This window comes from Spinacia oleracea, chromosome 6, assembly GCF_020520425.1.
Source record: "Spinacia oleracea cultivar Varoflay chromosome 6, BTI_SOV_V1, whole genome shotgun sequence".
NCBI lineage: Eukaryota > Viridiplantae > Streptophyta > Magnoliopsida > Caryophyllales > Amaranthaceae > Spinacia > Spinacia oleracea.
In genome coordinates this window covers 11,553,758-11,578,346 of record NC_079492.1, presented here as the reverse complement: position 1 = coordinate 11,578,346, position 24,589 = coordinate 11,553,758, and the positions used below count along the sequence as shown (strand labels likewise).

Genomic DNA, 24,589 nt, shown 5'->3' with positions numbered 1-24,589 from the left:
TATTTGTGTACCTTGCCCCTTTAGGACCAATAAGTAACACCTCGCTGAGCGAAAACTATTACTAGATTGATGTAAAGGATATCCAAGCAAGTGTATATTTTGGCATGGCACCTTTTAACTCAATTTTTAAGTTTGGAACTTAAGGCTCTTACTATGTTGGTTAGATTTTAAGTGAACTAAAATCCTTAATCATGCAACATAATCAAGCTTTTGATCTCATGCATTTTAAGACATATTTAAAGCAATAAATAACTTAAAACATGCATAAGATATTTGTGATCTAGTATGGCCCGACTTCATCTTGAAGCTTTGACTTCAAAGTCCGTCTTGAAAATCTCCGTGGGAGGCACCATTTTCTTCAAATAGGATAAGTTATAACTAATTACAACTATTTGATGGTTCGCAGACCATATTTGAATTGAAAAATAACTTTGGTACTTTAGACCAATTACATTCAAATTAATGGTACGCAGACCATATTTTCTATCCTATTTGGGCCATACTAGTCACTTCATAACCTGCAAAACAGTACATATACAATATATACCATTCACCCATTCATTATCATGAATGGCCCACATAGCTGGTTAGTTAAACACATTATGCATCACGTAAACATTTGCAGCAATTAATCAAGGGCACCAATAATCTACCAATTATTCAGTCCTTATTAATTCTAATCGAGTTGTTTTAACCTTAAGGATTTGTAGACCTAATCAAGAGTTTATGAATAAAAAGTGCTCCCACTCAAACCAATAAATTCATATGCTTTACTAATTTTAAACATAAAATTGTATTTCTAGTCTAACCGGAAACATACAAATTTAATTAAAATTTAAAGCTCATATAAATTTATAATTGAATCCAAAATTTAATTTAATTTCAGTCGCATTTAAATTAATTCATGATTTTAATTTTAGTAAAATAATTAGAATAAATTCCATTTATTATAATTATAATATTCAAAATTAAAATCCAAGAAATTAATTCAAATTATTAATTTTAAAATTAATTAAAATTACGTGAACTGAAATTTTCAAATTAAACATTCAGAACGATCTAATCGAAACGCAAACACCCTACGCGTTGCACGCCCATGGGCCGTACGCACACAGCCATTGCTGGCCATGTGCGCGCAGCCCATGCGCTCGTTGCATAGCTGCTGCTGTCCCATACGCAAGCCTCCGCACAGCGCCCACCGCACGCGAGCTATCGCTCGCAGCGCGCGCGCGTTACCGCGCTCGCTGGTGCGCGAGATCGCTCGCTGGTGCGCGCGAGCCATCGCTCGCTGGGGCGCTGCATCGCTCGCTGGTGCGCGCGAGCCATCGCTCGCTGGCGCGCGAGATCGCGCGCTGGTGCGCGCGAGCCATCGCTCGCTGGCGCGCGAGATCGCTCGCTGGTGCGCGCGAGTGATGCTGTGCGCAGCGCTCGTGGCACGCGAGCTTGCGCTCGTTGCGCACGAGGCTGCGCGCTGTTATGCGAGGCAGCGCGCGCTGTGGCGCAGCTCGCTTGCTGCCCACACGCGACTGCCTTGGCTCGCCCCTCGCCCATGCCCATCCGTTCATTGCTCGTGGCACACGACACAAGGCAGGGCTGCTGCCTTGCGCTCGTGCACTACGCCCTTGCTCATTGCATTCGTGCCGCACGGGCGACGAGCTCCCTTGCTCGTCGTCGCATGCCCGCATTATACAACACCCCTTAAGGGTAACACGAAGCGTCCATTGCTTCGTGCGTGCAAGTTATTTGAACGAATCGCATAAAAATTTAAAATTTATATTTAAAATTAATGACAAATTAATAAATATTATTAATTTCATAATTTTAGGGCGAAAAATCGAAAATTTATTATCCAATTGATTTCCGATTGATATGGATTCAAGTCTAGGTCATAAAAATTTAAAATTTATCGTAAATTTACAATTTTTATGGTGGTTTTTAATCATAGGTTTCTAATTAAATTATAATTAATTATGAAAATCAAATTAATTCTAAATTATTCTAATTTTCAACAAATTAATCATAATTACAAATTAGATTGCATAATTAACAAGACTAGGCATTCAAACTTGTTAAACATATGCAGTAGGTCAATCAAAAATTCAAGATTTATCAACAGGAATCGCAAATATTTAATTTAACATCTTAAATTTACGAAATTTTGCATCCGAAAAACTAAAACCTTCGAAAAGTCATAGTTAGGCTTCGAATTTGAGAATTCTGGGTTCGGCAGAAAAATACTATTTTTGTCAAAATTTTAGAATGCCTTTTACATGCGGAATTGACACAAAAATCACTCAATTCGGATGAGTAACGAAGAAACTGCCGAAAAACTGCGTACATATATTTAAATAAACGCAATTTGCAATTAATTAACAATTACGAAAATTAATCACCCCTTTTAATTCTTGCAAATTTGTAATATTTAACCATGTTCATGCAATTTAGATTATGAAAATAATAAGGGGCTCGTGATACCACTGTTAGGTTATGATACATATGACATTTACATAGATCATGCGGAAAAACCATTAACCCAGGAAACATATTATTTACACATAATCATATAGCATAATTAGATGCATACTCTTTGTTGCGTGCCTTCCCTAGCTGCGCCCGAACCGAACAAGAACAAGTCTTTTAGGACTCCAAGTGTCGTCCCTCCGTAGAAAGTCCACAGCACGTCCGGATCCGCCTTAAGATTGACCAACTAGAATCGCCCTTAAGGTACTCAGAAAATTCGGCACTTTTGAGCAAGATGTGTGTTTGATTTTCTCTCAAAAACTCACTTTTGAATACTTAAAAACTTGTGTATAAATTATGACCCCTAGGCCTTTATTTATAGAGTTATGGAAAAGGAATCGCAATCCTAGTAGGATGCGAATTAATTGGAATTAGAATTCTACATGAATTCTACTTAATCAATTTATCCAATAGGAATAGACATTTAATCATACACTGACTCTTGCAGATTCAGGAATCTCGCATGAGCTCAAACTCACACACACACGGCAGCCACAAGGGCTGCCCATGCGCGTGCGAGCAGCAGCCCGCGCAGCACGGCCCACGCATGCGCGGCCTTGTGCGCGCTGGGCTGTGGCGTGCGTGCTTGCTGGGCGATGGCCTGGCTTCGTGCTGGGCCTTCGTCCGGCAGGCCTCGTCCGATGCTAATTCGTGCGATACGCTTCCGATTAAATTTCCATTTCCGGAATCTATTTCCGATACGAACAATATTCAATATTTCCGATTCCGGAATTAATTTCCGTTTCGAACAAATATTTAATATTTCCGTTTCCGGAATTATTTTCCGATTCCGGTAATATTTCCGATTCTGACAATATTTCCGTTTCCGGCAATATTTCCGATTCTGGTAATATTTCCATTTCCAATAATATTTTCCGATACGTACCATGTTTCCGTTTCCGGTAACATCTACGACTTGGATAATATTCATATTTCCGATACGATCCATATTTCCGTTTCCGGCAATATCATCGTTTCCGGAGTATTCATTTCTTGCCTGTGACGATCTTAGCTCCCACTGAAACCAAGATCCGTCGGTTCCGAATATTCATAGATAGAGTATTTAATGCCATTAAATACTTGATCCGTTTACGTACTATTTGTGTGACCCTACGGGTTCAGTCAAGAGTAAGCTGTGGATTAATATCATTAATTCCACTTGAACTGAAGCGGCCTCTAGCTAGGCATTCAGCTCACTTGATCTCACTGAATTATTAACTTGTTAATTAATACTGAACCGCATTTATTAGACTTAACATAGAATGCATACTTGGACCAAGGGCATTATTTCCTTCAGGTGGGTGGCCTGCGTTGTGGGCTGGCCGGCGACGGTGGGTTAGCCGGCGACGGTGGGTTATGTGGTGTGAGTTTGAATTTCAGATCTGAATTTTTTTGATAAAAAGGCTTTTGTTTGTTGTTTTGAAGTTGGTGGAATTGAAGTTGGTGGAATTAACCGACCAAAACATAAGAGGTGGTCTGATGTTAAGAATAACGACCAGATTTTTGGTCATCATACTTGGTCGTTAATACTTTTATTGATTTAATTTTTTTTTAACTTTTTTACCAACTACATAGTGGTCGGTATATATCTTTTTTTACGACCAACAGTTTTTAGTCGGTAAATTCCGACTACAATAGGTAGTAGGTAATAAAATTGGTCGGTAAAAGTAGTCGCTACTTTTTCCCAAACATTTGTTTTGGTTGACTTTAATTCACGACTGCAAAGTGGTCGTAATTTATCTGAAAAGTGGTCGTACATTACCGACTACTTCAAATTAGTCGGTAACATGCAAATTTAACGACTACATTTTAAATGGTCGGTGAATTTATATTTTACTGACTACATTTTGTTTAGTCGGAAAATTTGGTCGGAAAACGACTGTTTTTTTGTAGTGACAAGTGGTTCTAATAACAAGCCCAACCTAAAATACAATTTAAGCTTAACACATATAAGCTAATACTAGCCTTAATAAATACAAACATACTCAAAGTTCTCACAGATATCTCATATTGTCACTAAATGGGCTACTGTATTACATGCCCCTTTAATATGCAAAAATTAAAGAAAATTAAAATTAATGTACGCTATCTTTCCAAATAACATCCTATATGAATGTATTGGAGAAAAACCACCGCTTGTGCCATTGATTGCTTAAACAACATTGCACGAATACTGGAAGGTTATTCAATGACTACCACGAAATGATAGCCACATAGGATAACAACTTTAAATCTAACTCTTTGATTTTTTTGAAATAGTCTTATCCATTTAGGCTTTGTTATGTTCGAGTTATTTTAGACAAATAAGTTTATACAAGTTAAAAAAAATAAAAAATAAAATCACATATTTTCACACACGTATAAATAATTAAGTTTATTCCGAATAAAATAATTCAAGTTACTATGACCTGCATTCTTATCAAAATTAACATTAGTTTCAACAAGATTTTCTTTCACATCAAGCTAATTCTTGGGTTTCAGTGGAGTATCTTTGAGCAGTTTTCTTCTTCAATATTCATATGACTCATTAATTCAACAAGAGTCAAATACCTTATCTTATGCTTCAGAAGGTTCTTGTACTTAGACCAGGAATCAGGCAATTTCTCAATCAGAAGATTGGCTTGAAGAATTTCGCGTATCTTCAGGCCTTCATCACAAACTTCATGAACCAGGGTTTCATATTCATGGACTTGCTCCATGACGTACATGTTTAGTATCAAGCATCTTAACATTAAGCCAATATCCAATAACATACTTCTTCTTCCAACATCATCTAAGAGGACTGAATAACTTTACTTGGTTGATGATCTCCAAGTTACAATGACTGTGTCGTGGTATGAATGTCACTGACTTAATTAGAAGCGAATTATGCCACTACTAGTATAAGCTCGCTCTCAAATGACGAACGCCCCCAAGGTAACACAATAGATCCTCTTCTAAAGTCGTGCATCCGAACTCAGAAGGTAGAGCTGCTAAAAAATTGTTCAGATCTCAAAAATTTTATGGGCCCAAATAAAAGTCATTGGGTAGTAAAAATGAGATTATTAAAAAGTATGTCGTAGGTGGGATTAATAAAATAAAATCGGCCAAAAATTGGATTAATATTACCAAAATTTCCTAGAGTATTTACCAATAGTAATTCAAACAGAACTTTAGTACGGAGTAATTCTTTCTCCCACAATTAACTATAGGAAGTATTTTAATCACTTTATACACTAAAAGAAGTTGTACTATTAACGACGGGAATCCCGTCGCACAAGGCCAATAATTGTTGAATTACGACGGGATTTTCCGTCGCGAACCCGTCATAAAAGGGGGGCGTCGTTAATGGGAAATCTCGTCGTTAATCCGCCGTAAAAGATATTTGCGACGGTTGTTCCCGTCTTTGTTGGGTTGTTATCCCCGTCGCAAAAGCCCTTTTACGACGGGATTTTTACCCGTCGTTATTAAGTTGTCATAAAAGATACAAATTTTTGTAGTGATAGTAGTGGTTCGATCCCTATGGGGTCCTAAAGGCTAGTTCGAGAAATACAGTACACAATGTTCCACCATTTATTTATGTGTAATCTTAATTTATGATCCTAATTAACTGGAGTATGTATTGCCAATTGGTGATATTAAGTTACTAGATTACTACTATAAAGGTAAACTTTTTTCCCTAAAAAAAATTAATTTATTTACTTAACGTACCATATATTTTGATGTACTTGTTCAAAGTTAATTATAGCACTTTACCACTGCGTCACAACTATTTACTCCGTAAATGCCTAATATTGGACTGTACCAGTTAATCCGTTATCAAGAATTCAAGAGATAGAACCTACTACACAAGTTCAACGAAGTTCCACCTTAAAAAATATGGCAACAAGAGAAATAACTGCTAGCGTTATAAATTGATTAACGCTTTCAAGTTTCAACCTATATATATTTCAACACAAAACAAACAACGGTATACTATTATTTGACTTATATATTTGAAAAACAATTACCATGCGGTATCTAATTGTTGGATTCGTCACAGTGTATATTTTCAAAAATATGTGAAAGAACATTACCATGCGGTATCTTGTTGGATACGTCACAAATGTGTATTTTCAAAAATATCTAACTTTTTTATATTTTTTTTGCTATTACTCCCTCATTCCCTCTTTGTTTATGTATTTTATTTTGGGTGTCTCATTTTGTTCTTTACATTTCCTTTTATATTATCATATAAATGCACTAATATTCTATCAAAATTTGTGCGCAAACATTATTTAACCAATTAAATTCATTTGAGCATTTAATCTCTCGCACTTTTCTATCGGAGCATTAAATCTTTCTCATTTAATTACCAATGTCATATTTTTAATAAAAGTGAAAACGTTATATATAAATGTAATTTTCTTGTTTATATTAAAAAATAGAGGAATCTCAATACACATTAAGTAGTCGTTAAATGTCATTCATAAATACTAAATGTAAAGAACAAAATAGACGGATGAAGTATATAACTACCAATACAGTTTGTTGTGTTTGCAAGGTCTTAATACATGGCTTGGTTGTCAGATTACTGGTACAAGTTTGCAGAATGTAATCAGTAGTATTAAAAGGAAGAGGTTTTCTAAATTTAGAACTCAAGTATTCTATGCAGGGGTGGCAGCTCTGGTATATCTGATATGGAAGATCAGGAATCAAAGTTTCTGGGAAAACTCTGTGCCAACAGTGCATTCTGTTATAGAGAGCTTGAAGCAAATTGTTAGAGCAATGATCACAGTGGTCATGAATCAGAAAGTAAGCAGAAGAGACAGTAGTTGGTTTTTCAATTTGTAATTGATGTGTAGTTGTGTGTAGCTAGCTTGTTAGCTTTTAGGTGTTTGTGTTGGCTGCTATGGCAGTTAGTTGTGTTTTGGTGCCTTCTCAGTTTGAGTTGGCTAGGTTATTTGACCTTGTTTGGTATTAATTATAATGCTTGCTTACCAAAAAAAAAAGTATATAACTAAATATATTAGTGATACAAAATGTGCATAGGAGATCATAAAAATAAAAGTGCATAAAACATTATGAAAACAAATAAAATACAATTTATGTTTATGATATTTCTTCTATCATAGTACGTAGTACATATATACTTCGCATATGCTTTTCAAAAGAAATACACAAAGAATTTAATACACGATCACGACAACCAGGCCATGTCTACATTATAAACCATTCGAAACCTAAAGTCGTCTATCGTTCAGTTTTATTCGACAAACTTGATGAATTATTTCCATCGTGTGCCCAAGCTTATCTCACCTTATACTCCGGACTACGTATAAAAGTATGAGATAGCTTAACCATAATTAATTTTCCAAATCTTAATTATACTAAAAATTTAAGGCCGTGTAACAAACATATGTGATACGTTTTAAACCTGTGGAATGCACTAGTTATATTTATTAAAAATGAAATTTAAGTAACACTGGTAAAATAAAAGTTAAAGCTAAGACTATTAATTAATGGACAATTAAGGAATAGAGATGTTAGAAATATACTACATTCGTTTCAAAATGATCTTCACACTTTTCTTTTTTGTTTGTTTTATAATGTTATTTTACACTTTGTTGTATTCTATTATTTTATATGAAAACTTACTAATTTACCCTTGTTTCCCAACGATATTTATAATTTTTCACTCACTTTCTCTTGCTTTAACAATTTTTTCTTACACTTATCCACATTTTTACCCATTTCTCTTATTTTATCCATATTTTATTATATTCAACCAGATTAGTAAGGGTACAGATATTTATGAAACGGAGATAGTATATTACAAAATGGAAATATTAAGCATTGAGTGTTCGACAAGACCTTTATTTAAGAATAAATAAAAATAAAAATCATTAAAAAAGTATAGATTATAAATCATGGAATGTTACAACTCTAATTATTAAATTTAAAAATGAAGGGTTGACATTTTATGATATATCTATAAAAACTCAAACGGTAGCTCGTAATTTTATCATCTTATCATCTCATAACTCCACAAAAACAATCTTCTATATTCTTGCCAATCAAGTTCTCGTTTTATTTCCTTGACTTAATCGGTAATTATTCTTAATTGTGTTTTCAATTTGTTTTAACGCTTTTTATAGTACTTAGCTTCGTAGTAGACTTTTTAATACTCGTATGTCGTACTCTGTATTAGCTAACTGAACAGTCTGAACTGCACGATCGAAGAGGTAAATTGGCGATGAATTCAAAAAATTGCGTAGTAATGTTTTAGATTATTTGTTGTACGATAGTTGTAATACTACTTCCGTTTCAATAAGTTTTTCGCACTTATTACACTACAAAAATTTGTATCTTTAACGACAATCTAATTACGACGGGTCAAAAATCTCGTCGCAAAAGCCTTTTGCGACGGGGCTTACAACCAAACAAAGACGGGGCTAACCGCCGCAAATGTCTTTTACGATGGGTTAAAGACGGGATTTTCTATTTACGACGGCCCCCTTTTATGACAGGTTCGCGACAGAAAATCCCGTCGTTAATCAACGATTATTGGCCTTTCGTGATGGGATTTCCCGTCGTTAATAGTACAATTTCTTATAGTGTTATTTGCATGGATTTCTGTGCAACGTTTGACCATTAATATATTTAATTCTGTATGGCAAAAAAATATAAATAGTTAATATATATAAAATACATTTTGAGACGAATCTAATAAGATATCTCATGATAATTTTTGATAGATATACAGTGACAATTTATGGCTACAGTTTTGACTTTTGGACACATTTTTCAAAGTATAAAGACTTAATGGAACAAAAGTAGTATGTCATATGGTAAACAATTGTAGTGAAATGCGGTGAATCAATTGTAGTGAACCAATTGTCTGTTGTTCAGTGGTGATTGAGGCTGAACTTGGTAGAGAGGACTCGTGTTCGATCCCCACACCACCAATTGGGAGGGGACTGAAACCTATCCATCCATAATCCGCCCCGAATCCGGATTAGCCCTAAGGGTAAACATGGTGTTAACATCAAAAATAAAAAACAATTGTAGTGAAATGCGATAATATTATTATTATTTGTGTAGGTTACCTATTTTAATTAATTTACTGTATTGGATCCATATGAATGATATAATTATTAATAATATGGTAACATATTGGATGGATGTGTGTATATAATTTTGTGAAGGAAATGGGTGATTCATTCGTGATAACGGGGGAAGAACAAGCCAGTTTAGATGAGCTAATCAAAGAAACAGAGAACTTGTCTGAGTTCGAGGATGCCGTCGTTGCTGAAAATGAAGGGCTTGACAATTCCAATTTGCCTCACTGTAAATATATCGTGGTGAATGGGGTCTTAGAAAATAAGACACCTAAACCCTTGAACGTTTATGAAGAGAAGATATGGGCGGGAGGTATGCTCAAACAATTTCCCGATCCTCTTGAAAGGATAGGTTATTTCATCGCAAATGGAATCCAGCCTCAGGGCGTCATGGAAGCCGTGGTGTATAAAGGAATGAATTCTGATGGTGTTGAATGTGGTTGGCTCCTTGCTTTCATGGATTCCGATCAGAACGGTGGAATGAAGGTAACTACTCAGCTTCCTCCGTTTTTAAATATTAGTCATCTTTTGACTTTTTATAAATTTTTATATGAGGCGGTTTTACACAAAAGATCATTTTAGTGTCAAATAAGTTAAACAATAAAACTGTCAAAGGATCAACTCAACCAAAAGCTTAAGCTGATGGTTGAAGCCCCAAGATTCATTTTATACTTCTATCACGCCCCCTCACATAAAGCTCTTTGGGCTTGAATTGTGGATTGCCTTTGATACCACGTCAAAGGACCAACTCAACCAAAAGCTTAAACTGATGGTTGAAGCCCCAAGATTAGTTTTATACTCTATCAAAAACCAATTAGTTAAGCACTTGTACTAATTAGTTAAGCAATGTAACTAATTAGTTTAGCACTGAAACTAATAAGTTAAAAAATGGAACCAATTAGTTAAGCAATGAAACTAATTAGATAAGCAATTAAAGTAGTATTTTCGGTACGTAAGACGGTCTTACACAAAAGTTGTTGTTGTCTTTTTCACCCGTTTTAACTCAATATTTAAACGTAAATATCTCCAACTACGTACGTTAAAGAAATATAAAAATTTGATATTGTTAAACTATGCATTGAGACGAACAAAACAAGATCACATGTGAACATATTTTGAAGTACATATTGAGAATAAATTAGAAGATACTATTGAATTTTGAATAGTGACAAGATTCCAAAAGTGACTAATATTCAAGAACGGATAGAGTATCTATTTACAACAATAACCTATCTAATTTGTAATTCAATTTTTTCATATATATCTACATATTTACAATAATAAGTATAATCTGTCTAATTTGTAATTCGATTTTTTCATATTTGCTACATTTTAAGTTATAGGTTTTTATTTGTCACCTTATATAAAATCTAATTTTATATTTACAACCTTAATTTTATGAAATGTTTGTATTAAGTTGGCTGCTGCCTCCTTTTGTTTGTTTGTATTGTTGCTTGAAGTAATTAATAAAATCTCTTACTTGCTTGAAAAAAAAAAAATATTGTATTAATCACTTTTTAATACCACTTTTCGTCCATGTGATCCTTTAACTAATTCTTTAGTTTCCATGCTCTTTCATTAGGTTTTCCATTAAAAATAGTTAGCTAAGTAGGATCCACACAGACGAAATAAAGTTGAATGAAATTCGTTAAAACGTGGTGAATATATAAAATGTTTTATAAAATTAAGTCGATAAATATGAAAGTACCTTTTATAAAGTAATCAGTGCGGAGGGAGGGAGGGGGAGGGGCGTGAGATAATTCGTAATTATAACATAAATAAAACATTAAATACTCGTTGTTTTGGTTGTTATTGTTGTTTTAGTAAGATTTTAGCTTCATTATTTTCCTCTCCACTTAACGTACAAATCCGGGCTCCGCCGTTGAAAGTAATAAATATAAAAACCTAAAACTCAAAAGATGGGAAATATTAAAATATCTTGGCAAATTTGCTAAAAAGGACCTTTTATAACCAAAAATTTGCGAGAAATGACCTTATATATTTTTTTTGTGAAATCACACCTTCATGCAATTTTTTGTTGCGAGAATGGACCTTATGTAATTTGAAATCACACCTTAATTAGTGTAACTTTTTTTCGCGAAAGACAACTAAAAGTAAGTTTCCGTCATTGACTGAGTTTTTTCGGTCATTGACTTGCACTTGTCGCTTTATTTTTCTAACCACACCCAATTTCCCTCAAAAATTCTAAACTTTAAACCCTAAAGTTGAAAAAAAAATTCGAAATAAAAAGCAAGTTTGAAAATTCAAGACTCGGGAAAATCAGTGTGTTTAGCCAACTTAAGTCACACGTGCTGCTCACGTGCAAGTCAATGGCCGAAAAAGCTCAGTCAATGCCGAAAACTTCATTTAGGTTTTTTCTCGCAAAAAAATTTACATTAAAGTGTGATTTCACAAAAAAAAAATTATATATTGCAAAATTTGAGTTATAAAAGATCATTTTTGACAAATTTACCAAATATCTTTTCCTAATTTTGTAAGCAATTAATACAGTCCAAACTACCTTTTAATTTTAATTTGGTTTCAGGTTTACGTTGATTGTGGTCCGATAAGAAAATTCATGAACATCGACTGGAACGCCGTTGAAACGAAGCTAATGCATTCCGGCACGACAGCAAAGCATTATGACACGGAGACACAAACCTCAGTGGTTGCGAATATTATTCGCTATTCTTGCGATGGCAAAACTTGCAAAGACAAGGTTACTGCAATCTTCTATGGTTAAACTTGTCATCAAACAATATAATGATGCAGTAGTGGGAACATTATCTACTGTATAAGCATACTCTGTATTATTTACTTGTTATTATCATAATATGGTTATTTTTATTTCTGTTTTTTTAATTATTACGTACGAATGTGTGAATTATGAGGGGTAGTTCACCTGTAAGAACATATGTACACGCTCTTACTTGTACCTGCTTCTTCGATTGTTTCTGTATTATATACTTCCCCCTTAGGTCCTTACGGGAAAGTCTGTAAGTATATATGATTGCTATTTTGTATTAAATAAATTGGATGATTTTACAATATCTACAATAAAATGCATGATAGCTATTTTAAGATCAACTTCAGTGGTTAGCTACAAGGTGTTGTGGCTAAATTTACCACATCAAATTTCTAGCTACAAGTTATTTAATCTACAAATTTTCACATTGGTGGGCTATAATACCTTGTAACTTCCTATAATATACAATTTAAATAATTTATTTAATTAAGCTATCTTTCTTTTGAGCTACCTGCCCAAAATAGCTATAAGGTTTTAACGGATGTTTATTTCATTGTTGTAACAATGGTGAACTACTTGCTCACATGTTCATTTTTTTGTGAGCGGGTTCCTTGATTAACTACTGGAGTTGCTCTAATAGATTAAATCTACACTGTATAATATATAAGACTAATCTTGTACATCCATTTTGTTGACTTTAACATATCAAATGACAACTAGTAATTAATAAAATAAGGTTTAAAGTATAATTAATTAATTAAACTTCCATCACTTCAATCCCACGATCTGTAAATATCTAGCACTCCATATTTCTATCTCTCTCTTCCCTAAAGGCTTAAACTCCATTCTTTATCTCTACTAGACCTGGTTATCAGGTGGGTTGGGTCAGGGTCAGTGTGGGTCAGAAGCGGGTCGGGTAATGAAAGGGTCATTTTTAGCGGGTTAATAATGGGCGGGTTAAAACGGGTTGCGGGTCAATAGCGGGTCGATAGTGGGCGGGTGGATAAAACAAGCTATAAAAAGTGAAAAACAAAAGAGTAATATGCAAGTACAAGTGAATACGAAGCTATACACATAATTTTTTGTATCATTACTATTTTAGTTTTCAAAATAATTGCAGTATAATTAAGTTTAACTCTATAATGACCCTGTCTAATAAAGACCCTGTCCAATAAAGGCCCTGTCCAATAAAGACCCTGTCCAATAAGAGCCTTGCCCAATAAAAGCCCTATTAACTTGACCCTAACCCTATATCCATTTGACTACCCTATCTAATAATAAGGTCTAATCTATTTTGTTAAACACCTAATTTGAAAACAATTAATTAAGTGTTCTTAGAATTAGGAGAGAAAAGGTTGGGTTCTTCAAATTACAAAGGAAAATTTGGTAAATTAATACAACCTTTGACCGATTTTCTTTTATTAAGTCCACCTACGATATATTTTGTAATAAACCCACCGTTACTACCCAACAACTTTTATTGGGCCTAATAGCTCATAAACCAGTTGTAAGCGATAATTTGTCTCTACGTGGAAATACTCTCTCTCGAAATATTTAGTCATTATCATCAACTCATCACCATCTTGTTGACATTTTCACCGATTATCGATCATTTAAGCCCAATAAAATTGGTTGGGTAGTAAAGATGAAATTATTAAAAACTATGTCATATGTGGGATTAATAAAAGAAAATCAGCCAAAGGTTGAATTAATATTACCAAATTTTCCAATTACAAAACAGTGAACTAGAATATACTCCACAATTCAAAAGGATCAATTTTTTTTTTTGCTAGGCAAGTAAGGATGATATTAAGTACAAAACCAAATACAACCTAAGCTTAACTTCAAGAGGCACGAACCAACTAGGTTGGACCTTACCACCAAGAAGCAAGCAGAAACACCTATACAAGCTCAAAGAGCCAAAAACCAAGTACAATCCCTCCTACTAGCCTTCTTAGGCATAACAACTTTGATTCTATCTTTCACAACTTGTTTAATACTTTTTACAGAATACTGCACTGTAGGAACACACTTATCCCAGAAACTACCATTTCTGCAATGCCAAACCATATAGACTGTTGCTGCAAGTCCTGCATACCAGACTTGCTTCTTGAAATGAGAATGCCTGCTATGATCAATCCCCCTTGTGATCTGCTGAAGATCAGAAGAAACACCAGGGATACTCAACCAGCTTTTAATACTATTAAAGCATTGCTGACTGTAGGAGCAAGAGAAAAACAAATGCTTATGATCATCATTCTGTTGTCCACACAATAAACACAGGGGGGACACACTAACTCCAATTCTAGCAAGTTTTGCTGTTGTTTGAAGTCTAGCTTGAACAGCCATCCAGCATATAAATCTATGTCTTGGAACTTTTAGCCTATTCCAAACTAACCTGTCCCAGGTGACCAAAGGTCTAGCCTCAATTAATTTCTCATATACCACTTTAACTGAGTACTGAGCAATAGCACTTAATTCATTCTGAGAATAATATTGCTTCAAAAGCTCTTTAGTTTCACAAATCTTCCTCCAATACCAGCTGGCAGAAGCATTAGGCTGGTATTCCCACCAAACCCCATCTTTAATATACACAGCATTGACCCACTTAATCCAAACGTTATCCTGTTTGGAAGCAACAACCCACACATATTTCCCCAGCAGTGCAATGTTTCACTTAACAACATCTCTAAGCCTAAACCTCCCTCTTTCTTGTGACAGCAAGACTGTGCCCAAGAGATATTACTTGGTTTTGTGCTGTAAGCTTTGCCACTCCAAAGAAAAGACCTGCAGATCTTATTAATCTCATATAAAACTTTCTTAGGGAGCACATACACTTGGGCCCAATATATATGCAAGCTCAATAAGACTGAGTTGATCAGTTGCATTCTGGCTAAGTAGGAAAGATTCCTGGAACTCCAAACTTTAATTCTTGCAATCATCTTGTCCACCAACATATCACATTGAGCTGTGGTGATTTTCTTAGAACATATTGGTACCCCCAAGTACTTGAAAGGCAAGTAACTTCTGGTAAAGCCAGAAACCAATTCTACCCTATTAACATCAGAATCAGACATCCCATAGCAATAGATAGAAGATTTCTGTTTGTTAGGCTGCAGACCAGAAGTATCAGAGAAAAGCTTGAATGCCTGTAGCAGCAGATAGATAGAAGCAAAATCACCTTTGTAACACAAAATCAAGTCATCTGTAAAGCAGAGATGAGTGAGTTTAACAGATTTACACCTTGGGTGGTACTGGAACAAAGGCAACAAGCTCATGCTGTGCAGAACTCTAGAAAAATATTCCATGCAAATGACAAAGAGCAAAGGAGACATAGGATCACCCTGCCTTAGCCCTCTCTGAGATTTAAAGAACCCATGCATAATGCCATTCAGCATCAAGGAGAACATAGGAGTAGTAACACACTCCATCACAAGATGCACAAATTTTTTAGGGAAACCCAATTGTTCCAACATCTCCTGTAAGAAATTCCAATCCACAGTATCATAAGCTTTTTGTAAGTCAATCTTCATTAAGCAGCTAGGTTTGACATCTCTCCTACCATAATGCTTCACTAAATCCTGCACCACCATGATATTATGAACAATGTGCCTTCCATGAACAAAGCAACCCTGATTCTCCATGATCAAATCAGGTAAGATTTGTCTAAGCCTATTACACAGAACCTTTGTAACACACTTATACAGTGTGTTATAGCAAGAAATGGGTCGAAAATCACTCACATTGTTAGGACATTTAATCTTAGGAATAAGAGTGATCACTGTGTGATTAAGTTCTTTCAAAAGCTTCCCTTGCTGCAAAACATCTAAAACAGCAGCCACCACTTCATCCCCAACAATATTTTCCAGGAATCTTTAAAGAAAAAAGTAACAAACCCATCTGGACCTGGAGCTTTAACCCCTGGAATAGAAAACAAAGTCTTCCTCACTTCATCTGCAGTGTATGGACCATTCAGAATTGCTCTATGTTGATCATTTATGAGGTGACCTAGCTGAACCACATGACTGAGAACTGCTTTCCTATTGGACTGAGTAGTACCCAATAAGGAAGTATAATACTCCAAGAAAGCCATAGACACCTCAGCAGAATCTTCTTTCCAAATGCCATGCATATCATGAATACTATAAATTTGATTCAAAGTTCTTCTCTGTCTGATGCTCTGGTGAAAAAGAGCAGTATTTTCATCACCTACTTTGAGCCATTCGAGTTTTGCTTTTTGTCTCAAAAAATCCAAATAAACCTGATGTTTCAGCCTATATTCATTGATAGCCTGCAATTCCAGGTCAGCCAAAGTTACATCTGAAGGATTCAAATGCATAGCCTGTTGAGCTGCATTCATATCATTAAATGCCTTAATGTCTGCAGCCTGAATATCACGAGCACCTCCATGAGAAACTCCATGAGCACCTCCATGAGCACCTCCACGAGCACCCCCACAAGCACCTTTACGTCCACCTCCACGAACACGGCCACTGCCTGAACTATCCCCTCGACCAGACATCTGTTTAATTAGTAAAACAAAAACCAAACATTAGCTATATAAATAAATTCCAAAAACAGTAAACGTTCGATATATGTAAGTTTCTAATAAGGAGTACATTCTATGGTTATCAACGTTCGCTCCTTACAAATAGATAGCATAATTCGCGTTTCAAACAAAACATTAACAAACTACATCTTAATGTATGTTCAACACAACATTTTACAAACTAAATTGAATCAATCACATCAAGAACATGCTAGCTAGTCGTCGTATGCATCATCATCAAACTCATCATCATCAAACTCATCATCAACATCATCATCGTCACTTGTCTCAAACTCATCATCCTCATCGCCACTTGTCTCAAACTCATCAGCCTCAACATCGTCTTCATCTATCACGTCCTCATTATCTTCTTGATCTTCATGATCTGGAATCTCTTCCGGAGCACAAATAGCTGAAGAATCCTCATTCGCATCTTCTTGGAGAAATTCTAAGTCAACCGGAGCATCAATCACTGACCTTGCCTTAGTCTTAAACACAGCCCACCATTGGTCTTTATCCCTCTTCAAACTGGGGTAATGAGCAAAGTACACTTGGCTAACTTGGTAAGACAATACAAACGGGTCGTACTTTGGGTACCTCTTAGAATGATTGACCTCCACAAGTTTGTATTGTTCGTGAATGTTCATACCTTTCATGGAGTCCATCCAACTGCACTTAAACAAGATTGTCTTGTACTCTCGAAGCTTACCACAATAGGCAACTTCAACCACCTCCTCTAAAATGCCAAAGTAGTCAATTTCTTCGGGACTTTGTACACACACTCCATAATTCATAGTTGACTTGTGTTTTCCATAGTCATGCGTGTGAAAATTATATCCATTCACATAGAAATGACTCCATGTTCTCACTTGTTAAGAGGGGCCCATTGCAAGAGCGCGTATCACATCATCAGTTATGAAAGACCGGAGAACCTAATTTGTAGAAGAAATCAGTAATTTTTGTATTATGTTAATGATTAGTATAAGTTATATAATAATATCAATATAAACAATACAAAATTAATTTCACGTGTGACTTAAACCATTCAGGGTATTGGGCTTCAAATTTACTCCAAATATCCTCCATAGCTATGTGTGGATGAATTTGGCGAATATGCTCCTCAAATTTCCTATGGTAATTAAATATTAGTTTATTACTTTTCATAATTAAATATTAGTTTATTACATTTCATAATTAAATATTAGTTTATTACCTTTCATAATCACCTAAGATGCCACTGTTTGCAAGCACATAAAGATGTGCTCGATCATACTCCTTGTCTTGCAAGTAGCGCAAACGGCCATTAGTAGGTGCACGGCCACTATCAACCCTGAACATCTCGGGGATATTAACATCATCTTGGTTCTCAACAACCGAATTGACGTTTCTTCCAAGATCCCTTGCTTTGGTGTCAACCTCCGGTTGAAAATAGTTGGAACAAAAGTTTGAAATCTCCTCCATTAGGTAAGCATTGCATATGGAGGCTTCTACACGTACCTTATTTCCAACCTTACGCTTTAAATGGTTAAGAAACCTATAAAATACGTAAGTGTAATCAATAGTTACTAATAAACGTGTAGAATGCTTAAAAAAGATTACTTATTTACACGTAAGGGAATTTTTTTGATTACCTTTCAAATGGGTACATCCACCTGTACTGCACCGGACCACCAACCTTTGCCTCATGTGGAAGATGGACTGGCAAATGTTCCATTGAGTTGAAAAATGCTGGTGGGAAGATCTTCTCTAGCTTGCACAAGATCTCAGCTATATTCTTATCCAAGCGATCTATATCACTCATTTTGATAGTGGGAGCGCATAAATCTCGAAAGAATTGACTGATCTCCGTAATTGCCTTCCAAACATGCAAGGGAAGCCATTCCACTAAAGAAACAGGCAGTAACCTCTCCATGAAGACATGACAATCGTGGCTCTTCATTCCATGTAGCTTACATGATTGGAGATTGACACACCTGCTCAAGTTTGAAGCAAATCCATCCGGGAATTTCAAGTCTCGAACCCATTCACATAACACCTTCTTTTGAGCCTTGTCAAGTGCAAAAGGTGCTTTTGGCATGGTTTTACTTCCATTTTCAAGCTCTAACTGCCGACGTTTACAATACTTTGCCATGTCTTTTCTTGCATTAGCGGTGTCCGAGGTGCTGCCTTTCACATCCATCACAATGTTAATGAGTTGGTCAAAAAAGTTCTTTTCAATGTGCATGACATCTAGGTTGTGCAGGAGAAGCAAATTCTTCCAGTATGGGAGTTCCCATAGAATATTTTGTTTGAACCATCCCTTTTTGGCACTCTTCAACTTCTTAAGAGCCTCGGGACCATCAGTTGCTTTAGGCAAGTCCTTCACACATTGCCACAATTCTTCACCACTCATTATATGCGGACCCATGCCATTTTCAACTTTGTTTTTGCAGAAAGCTGTTTTATTCTTCCGAAAAGGGTGACCTTGTGGAAGAAATTGTCGATGGCAATCAAACCATGAAACTTTACCTCCATGTTCTAGCCAAAATGCCTTGGACTTATCCATACAGTAAGGGCATGCCTTCTTTCCGGCAGTGGACCATCCAGATAGCATTCCATATGCAGGGAAATCACTAATAGTCCACAAAACGGCTGCGCGGAGGTTGAAATTTTGCTTGCTTGATATGTCATAAGTCATAGCCCCAACCTCCCATAACTGTTTCAACTCTTCGATGAGCGGTTGCATGTACACATCCAAGTGTTCCTTTGGATTTTGAGGACCGGGAACGAGCAAAGAAAGGAACATGAAGGGTTTTTTCATACACATCGATGGAGGCAAGTTGTATGGTGTAAGAATAACAGGCCAACATGAATATTGGGAGCCAAACTTACCATGGGGGGCAAATCCATCCGTGCACAAACCAAGCCTAACATTTCGAGGCTCTGATGCGAAATCAGGAAAGGTTGCATCCAAGTGCTTCCATGCTTCACTGTCGCTAGGATGTGCAAAGGTGTTTTGAACTCGAGGATTCTTGGCGTGCCAAGTCATATCCTCGGAAACGTTCTTGGTAGCATACAACCTTTGCAACCTAGGTGTGATTGGAAAATAGATCATGACTTTAGCCGGTACAAGCTTGCCTCTAGAAATCTTCCTATATCGATCACTTCCACATACTCTACATTTATCTAATTGTGCATCGGCTTTCCAGAAGAGCATACAACCTTTAGGACATGTGTGGATCCTCTCGTGAGGAAGTTCCAAGCCATGAAGAACCTTCTTTGTACTATTGAAAGTTCTACCCATTTGGTTGTTATTTGGAATAGCATCATTCATCAAAGAAGCAAACCCATCCACACACCTGTGTTGTAAGTTGAATTCACATTTCAAACTTTCAATTCTTGATGCCATCTCCAACACAGATAGGTTGCTCCCTTCATATAATGGATCTTCAGCTGCCTTTAGAAGGTTGATAAGCTTCTTGGCTTCACCATTTGGCTCTTCTTCAACTACATCGACCTCTTCGTTCAACATATGTTCTTGATTATTTCCTAGAGCATCGATAACCATTTCACGGTATGGATTGGTTTGAACACGCGAGGCGGACTCTCCAAAACTTTCCCCTTGACATACCCATTCATAGTAATTACGAACAAAACCCTTCTTGTACAGATGTAGTCTAACTGTTTCAACATCATAGAACCGTCTGTTATCACAAAAGGGACATGGGCATCTTATTTTGTCACCGTCACCACAACTTGGATGCTCTTTGCAAAACTCAATGAACTCTGTAACCCCATTGAGAAACTCGGGCTTAATATTGCGCCCATTAAGTCTATCATACATCCATTTACGCTCCGTCCTTTTCATGATACTAAATTCTACACCCTCAACAAAAATCATGTTACTAATTAATCAAATTCTACAAACCTAATAGTTAATGTGAATAATATATATTATATATACACAAATGTATAATACATGCATTTACTAATTATATAGCTTAGCCATGAATAAATTAGGATATTCAATTATGAGGAAATGATTTATTTTTCATATAACAGAAATAAACTAACCCAAAAAATCCAAATATGATTTGATCTAACCACTTACAAGTTTAACTAATCATGATTTATGAAGAGAAGGATTCGGGTTTGTTTTGATTTCCAGATATAAGGCTTCAGATTGGGAAATAATTGATCAGTTAATAATCTTATGTCACCACAACAATCCAATAACGACACCACCTATACGTGTACATATTAAAAAGATACATCTTACTAAAATCAATTTTTTAGGGCAACACTCGAACTACACACTAGTTATTTTATAAACTTGGAGAGTCAGAGTAAGAAGATATTAAAACGATTTTCTTCTCTATCCCTTTCCATATAACAGATAAATTAAGAAATACGCAAATCAAGCTGTGAATGGTGGTAGTTTTTCAATGTTCATCATAATCATCAACACCCCTTTAAAAAAGCTATCCAGTTTGTTTGGAGGATTGAGTATCATTGAGATTTGAGGCCATTGCACAAATGTATATATACACAAATGTATAATACATGGGCATCCATTTTTGGCAACCCCTTTACAATATACATTATCTTTTTTACCAACATTTACACTTACACTTTTTTAATGAATATTATTATACTAGCTAATTAAGTTTCTTGTTTTAAATCAACTATATTCACTCAATCACTAACAAATTAATAAATCAACAACTAAAATAAATCGACAAATAAAGCAACAAAAATAAAAAAATAAAATAAAAATTTAGATCGACAAATAAAGCAACAAAAAAAAAATCAACAAATAAATCAACAAAAATAAAATAAAATCAGCAAATAAAATAAATAAATAAAATAAAATCACCATAGATCCATATCAATCATAATCATAAATCAACATAATATTAAATCAATTAACGAAATTGGTTAGGGTTTGAAAAATTGAAATATACTAAATCAAATAAAGAATAAAGAGATGTACCTAAGAAGGGAGAGAGGGAGGCATTGGTGGTTGAATGCGTCGTTGGTGGAAGTCGGTGGTGGTTGAATGCGTCGTTTAATTTGTGGTTGATTGCGTCGGTGGCTACGTCGCAGGTGGCCTGCGTCGTGGGTTGGCCTGCGACGGTGGGTGACCTGCGTTGTGGGTTGGCCTGCGTCGTGGGTTGGCCTGCGACGGTGGGTGGCCTGCGTTGTGGGTTGGCCTGCGTCGTGGGTTGGCCTGCGACGGTGGGTGGCCTGTGTTGTGGGCTGGCCGGCGACGGTGGGTTAGCCGGCGACGGTGGGTTATGTGGTGTGAGTTTGAATTTCAGATATGAATTTTTTTGATAAAAAGGCTCTTGTTTGTTGTTTTGAAGTTGGTGGAATTGAAGTTGGTGGAATTAACCGACCAAAACATAAGAGGTGGTCTGATGTTAAGAATAACGACCAGATTTTTGGTCATCATACTTGGTCGTTAATACTTTTATTGATTTAATTTTTTTTTAACTTTTTTACCAACTACATAGTGGTCGGTATATATCTTTTTTTACGACCAACAGTTTTTAGTCGGTAAATTCCGACTACAATAGGTAGTAGGTAATAAAATTGGTCGGTAAAAGTAGTCGCTACTTTTTCCCAAACATTTGTTTTGGTTGACTTTAATTCACGACTGCAAAGTGGTCGTAATTTATCTGAAAAGTGGTCGTACATTACCGACTACTTCAAATTAGTCGGTAACATGCAAATTTAACGACTACATTTTAAATGGTCGGTGAATTTATATTTTACTGACTACATTTTGTTTAGTCGGAAAATTTGGTCGGAAAACGACTGTTTTTTTTGTAGTGACAAGTGGTTCTAATAACAAGCCCAACCTAAAATACAATTTAAGCTTAACACATATAAGCTAATACTAGCCTTAATAAATACAAGGCAAATTTGTCAAAAACTACCTTATAAAATATGATTTTTGCGAAAAACTACCTTATAAAAAAAATGTTGTAATAAACTACCTTATAAAAAATTTATGTTGTAAGATACTACCTTTTCCCGAATTATGAACGTTTGATCGAAATTTCGGGATTGACTTTACCATATATATGTCACGTGCCATTTAATTACGTCTTTCCCGTTAGATGTCGCCTAATATGCACCTAGTAAAGTCAACGTCGTAATTTTAAATTAATGCTCATAATATGGCCAAAGGTAGTATCTTACAACATAAAAATTTTATAAGGTAGTTTATTACAACATTTTTTTTATAAGGTAGTTTTTCGCAAAAATCATATTTTATAAGGTAGTTTTTGACAAATTTGCCTAAATACAAACATACTCAAAGTTCTCACAGATATCTCATATTGTCACTAAATGGGCTACTGTATTACATGCCCCTTTAATATGCAAAAATTAAAGAAAATTAAAATTAATGTACGCTATCTTTCCAAATAACATCCTATATGAATGTATTGGAGAAAAACCACCGCTTGTGCCATTGATTGCTTAAACAACATTGCACGAATACTGGAAGGTTATTCAATGACTACCACGAAATGATAGCCACATAGGATAACAACTTTAAATCTAACTCTTTGATTTTTTTGAAATAGTCTTATCCATTTAGGCTTTGTTATGTTCGAGTTATTTTAGACAAATAAGTTTATACAAGTTAAAAAAAATAAAAAAAAAATTCACATATTTTCACACACGTATAAATAATTAAGTTTATTCCGAATAAAATAATTCAAGTTACTATGACCTGCATTCTTATCAAAATTAACATTAGTTTCAACAAGATTTTCTTTCACATCAAGCTAATTCTTGGGTTTCAGTGGAGTATCTTTGAGCAGTTTTCTTCTTCAATATTCATATGACACATTAATTCAACAAGAGTCAAATACCTTATCTTATGCTTCAGAAGGTTCTTGTACTTAGACCAGGAATCAGGCAATTTCTCAATCAGAAGATTGGCTTGAAGAATTTCGCGTATCTTCAGGCCTTCATCACAAACTTCATGAACCAGGGTTTCATATTCATGGACTTGCTCCATGACGTACATGTTTAGTATCAAGCATCTTAACATTAAGCCAATATCCAATAACATACTTCTTCTTCCAACATCATCTAAGAGGACTGAATAACTTTACTTGGTTGATGATCTCCAAGTTACAATGACTGTGTCGTGGTATGAATGTCACTGACTTAATTAGAAGCGAATTATGCCACTACTAGTATAAGCTCGCTCTCAAATGACGAACGCCCTCAAGGTAACACAATAGATCCTCTTCTAAAGTCGTGCATCCGAACTCAGAAGGTAGAGCTGCTAAAAAATTGTTCAGATCTCAAAAATTTTATGGGCCCAAATAAAAGTCATTGGGTAGTAAAAATGAGATTATTAAAAAGTATGTCGTAGGTGGGATTAATAAAATAAAATCGGCCAAAAATTGGATTAATATTACCAAAATTTCCTAGAGTATTTACCAATAGTAATTCAAACAGAACTTTAGTACGGAGTAATTCTTTCTCCCACAATTAACTATAGGAAGTATTTTAATCACTTTATACACTACAAGAAGTTGTACTATTAACGACGGGAATCCCGTCGCACAAGGCCAATAATTGTTGAATTACGACGGGATTTTCCGTCGCGAACCCGTCATAAAAGGGGGGCGTCGTTAATGGGAAATCTCGTCGTTAATCCGCCGTAAAAGATATTTGCGACGGTTGTTC

The 24,589-nt window shown here is 35.5% G+C and overlaps 3 protein-coding genes across 3 annotated transcripts; 1 reads left to right on the top strand and 2 right to left on the bottom strand.

The window, feature by feature from the left end:
- The first annotated feature begins 8,515 nt into the window (after positions 1-8,515).
- LOC130464066 (jasmonate-induced protein homolog) lies at positions 8,516-12,649 on the top strand. Its single transcript, XM_056833448.1, has 3 exons — positions 8,516-8,588; positions 9,687-10,085; positions 12,145-12,649. Exons 2-3 carry the CDS (start codon positions 9,690-9,692, stop codon positions 12,340-12,342), a joined length of 594 nt encoding a protein of 197 aa, XP_056689426.1. The 5' UTR covers positions 8,516-8,588; positions 9,687-9,689; the 3' UTR covers positions 12,343-12,649.
- A 4,460-nt stretch (positions 12,650-17,109) lies between these two features.
- On the bottom strand, positions 17,110-17,688 carry LOC130462924 (uncharacterized). Its single transcript, XM_056831911.1, has one exon. The coding sequence runs from the start codon at positions 17,686-17,688 to the stop codon at positions 17,110-17,112; it is 579 nt and encodes a 192-aa protein (XP_056687889.1).
- A 78-nt stretch (positions 17,689-17,766) lies between these two features.
- Positions 17,767-20,774, bottom strand: LOC110777662 (uncharacterized). Its single transcript, XM_056831910.1, has 4 exons — positions 18,526-20,774; positions 18,108-18,428; positions 17,924-18,023; positions 17,767-17,826 (listed from the first exon to the last, which is right to left on the bottom strand). Exons 1-4 carry the CDS (start codon positions 20,772-20,774, stop codon positions 17,767-17,769), a joined length of 2,730 nt encoding a protein of 909 aa, XP_056687888.1.
- Between the last annotated feature and the right edge of the window lie 3,815 nt (positions 20,775-24,589).

What these genes read in the sequence shown, in the direction of transcription:
- LOC130464066 (XM_056833448.1), top strand. Translation starts at nt 9,690, where the DNA reads ATGGGTGATTCATTCGTGATAACGGGGGAAGAACAAGCCAGTTTAGAT. An exon ending in ATCAGAACGGTGGAATGAAG is followed by an intron (nt 10,086 to 12,144) that starts GTAACTACTCAG and finishes ATTTGGTTTCAG; the next exon opens with GTTTACGTTGATTGTGGTCC.
- LOC130462924 (XM_056831911.1), bottom strand. Translation starts at nt 17,688, where the DNA reads ATGAATTATGGAGTGTGTGTACAAAGTCCCGAAGAAATTGACTACTTT.
- LOC110777662 (XM_056831910.1), bottom strand. Translation starts at nt 20,774, where the DNA reads ATGATTTTTGTTGAGGGTGTAGAATTTAGTATCATGAAAAGGACGGAG. An exon ending in TGGATGTACCCATTTGAAAG is followed by an intron (nt 18,429 to 18,525) that starts GTAATCAAAAAA and finishes CGTATTTTATAG; the next exon opens with GTTTCTTAACCATTTAAAGC. An exon ending in CTGAATGGTTTAAGTCACAC is followed by an intron (nt 17,827 to 17,923) that starts GTGAAATTAATT and finishes TCTACAAATTAG; the next exon opens with GTTCTCCGGTCTTTCATAAC.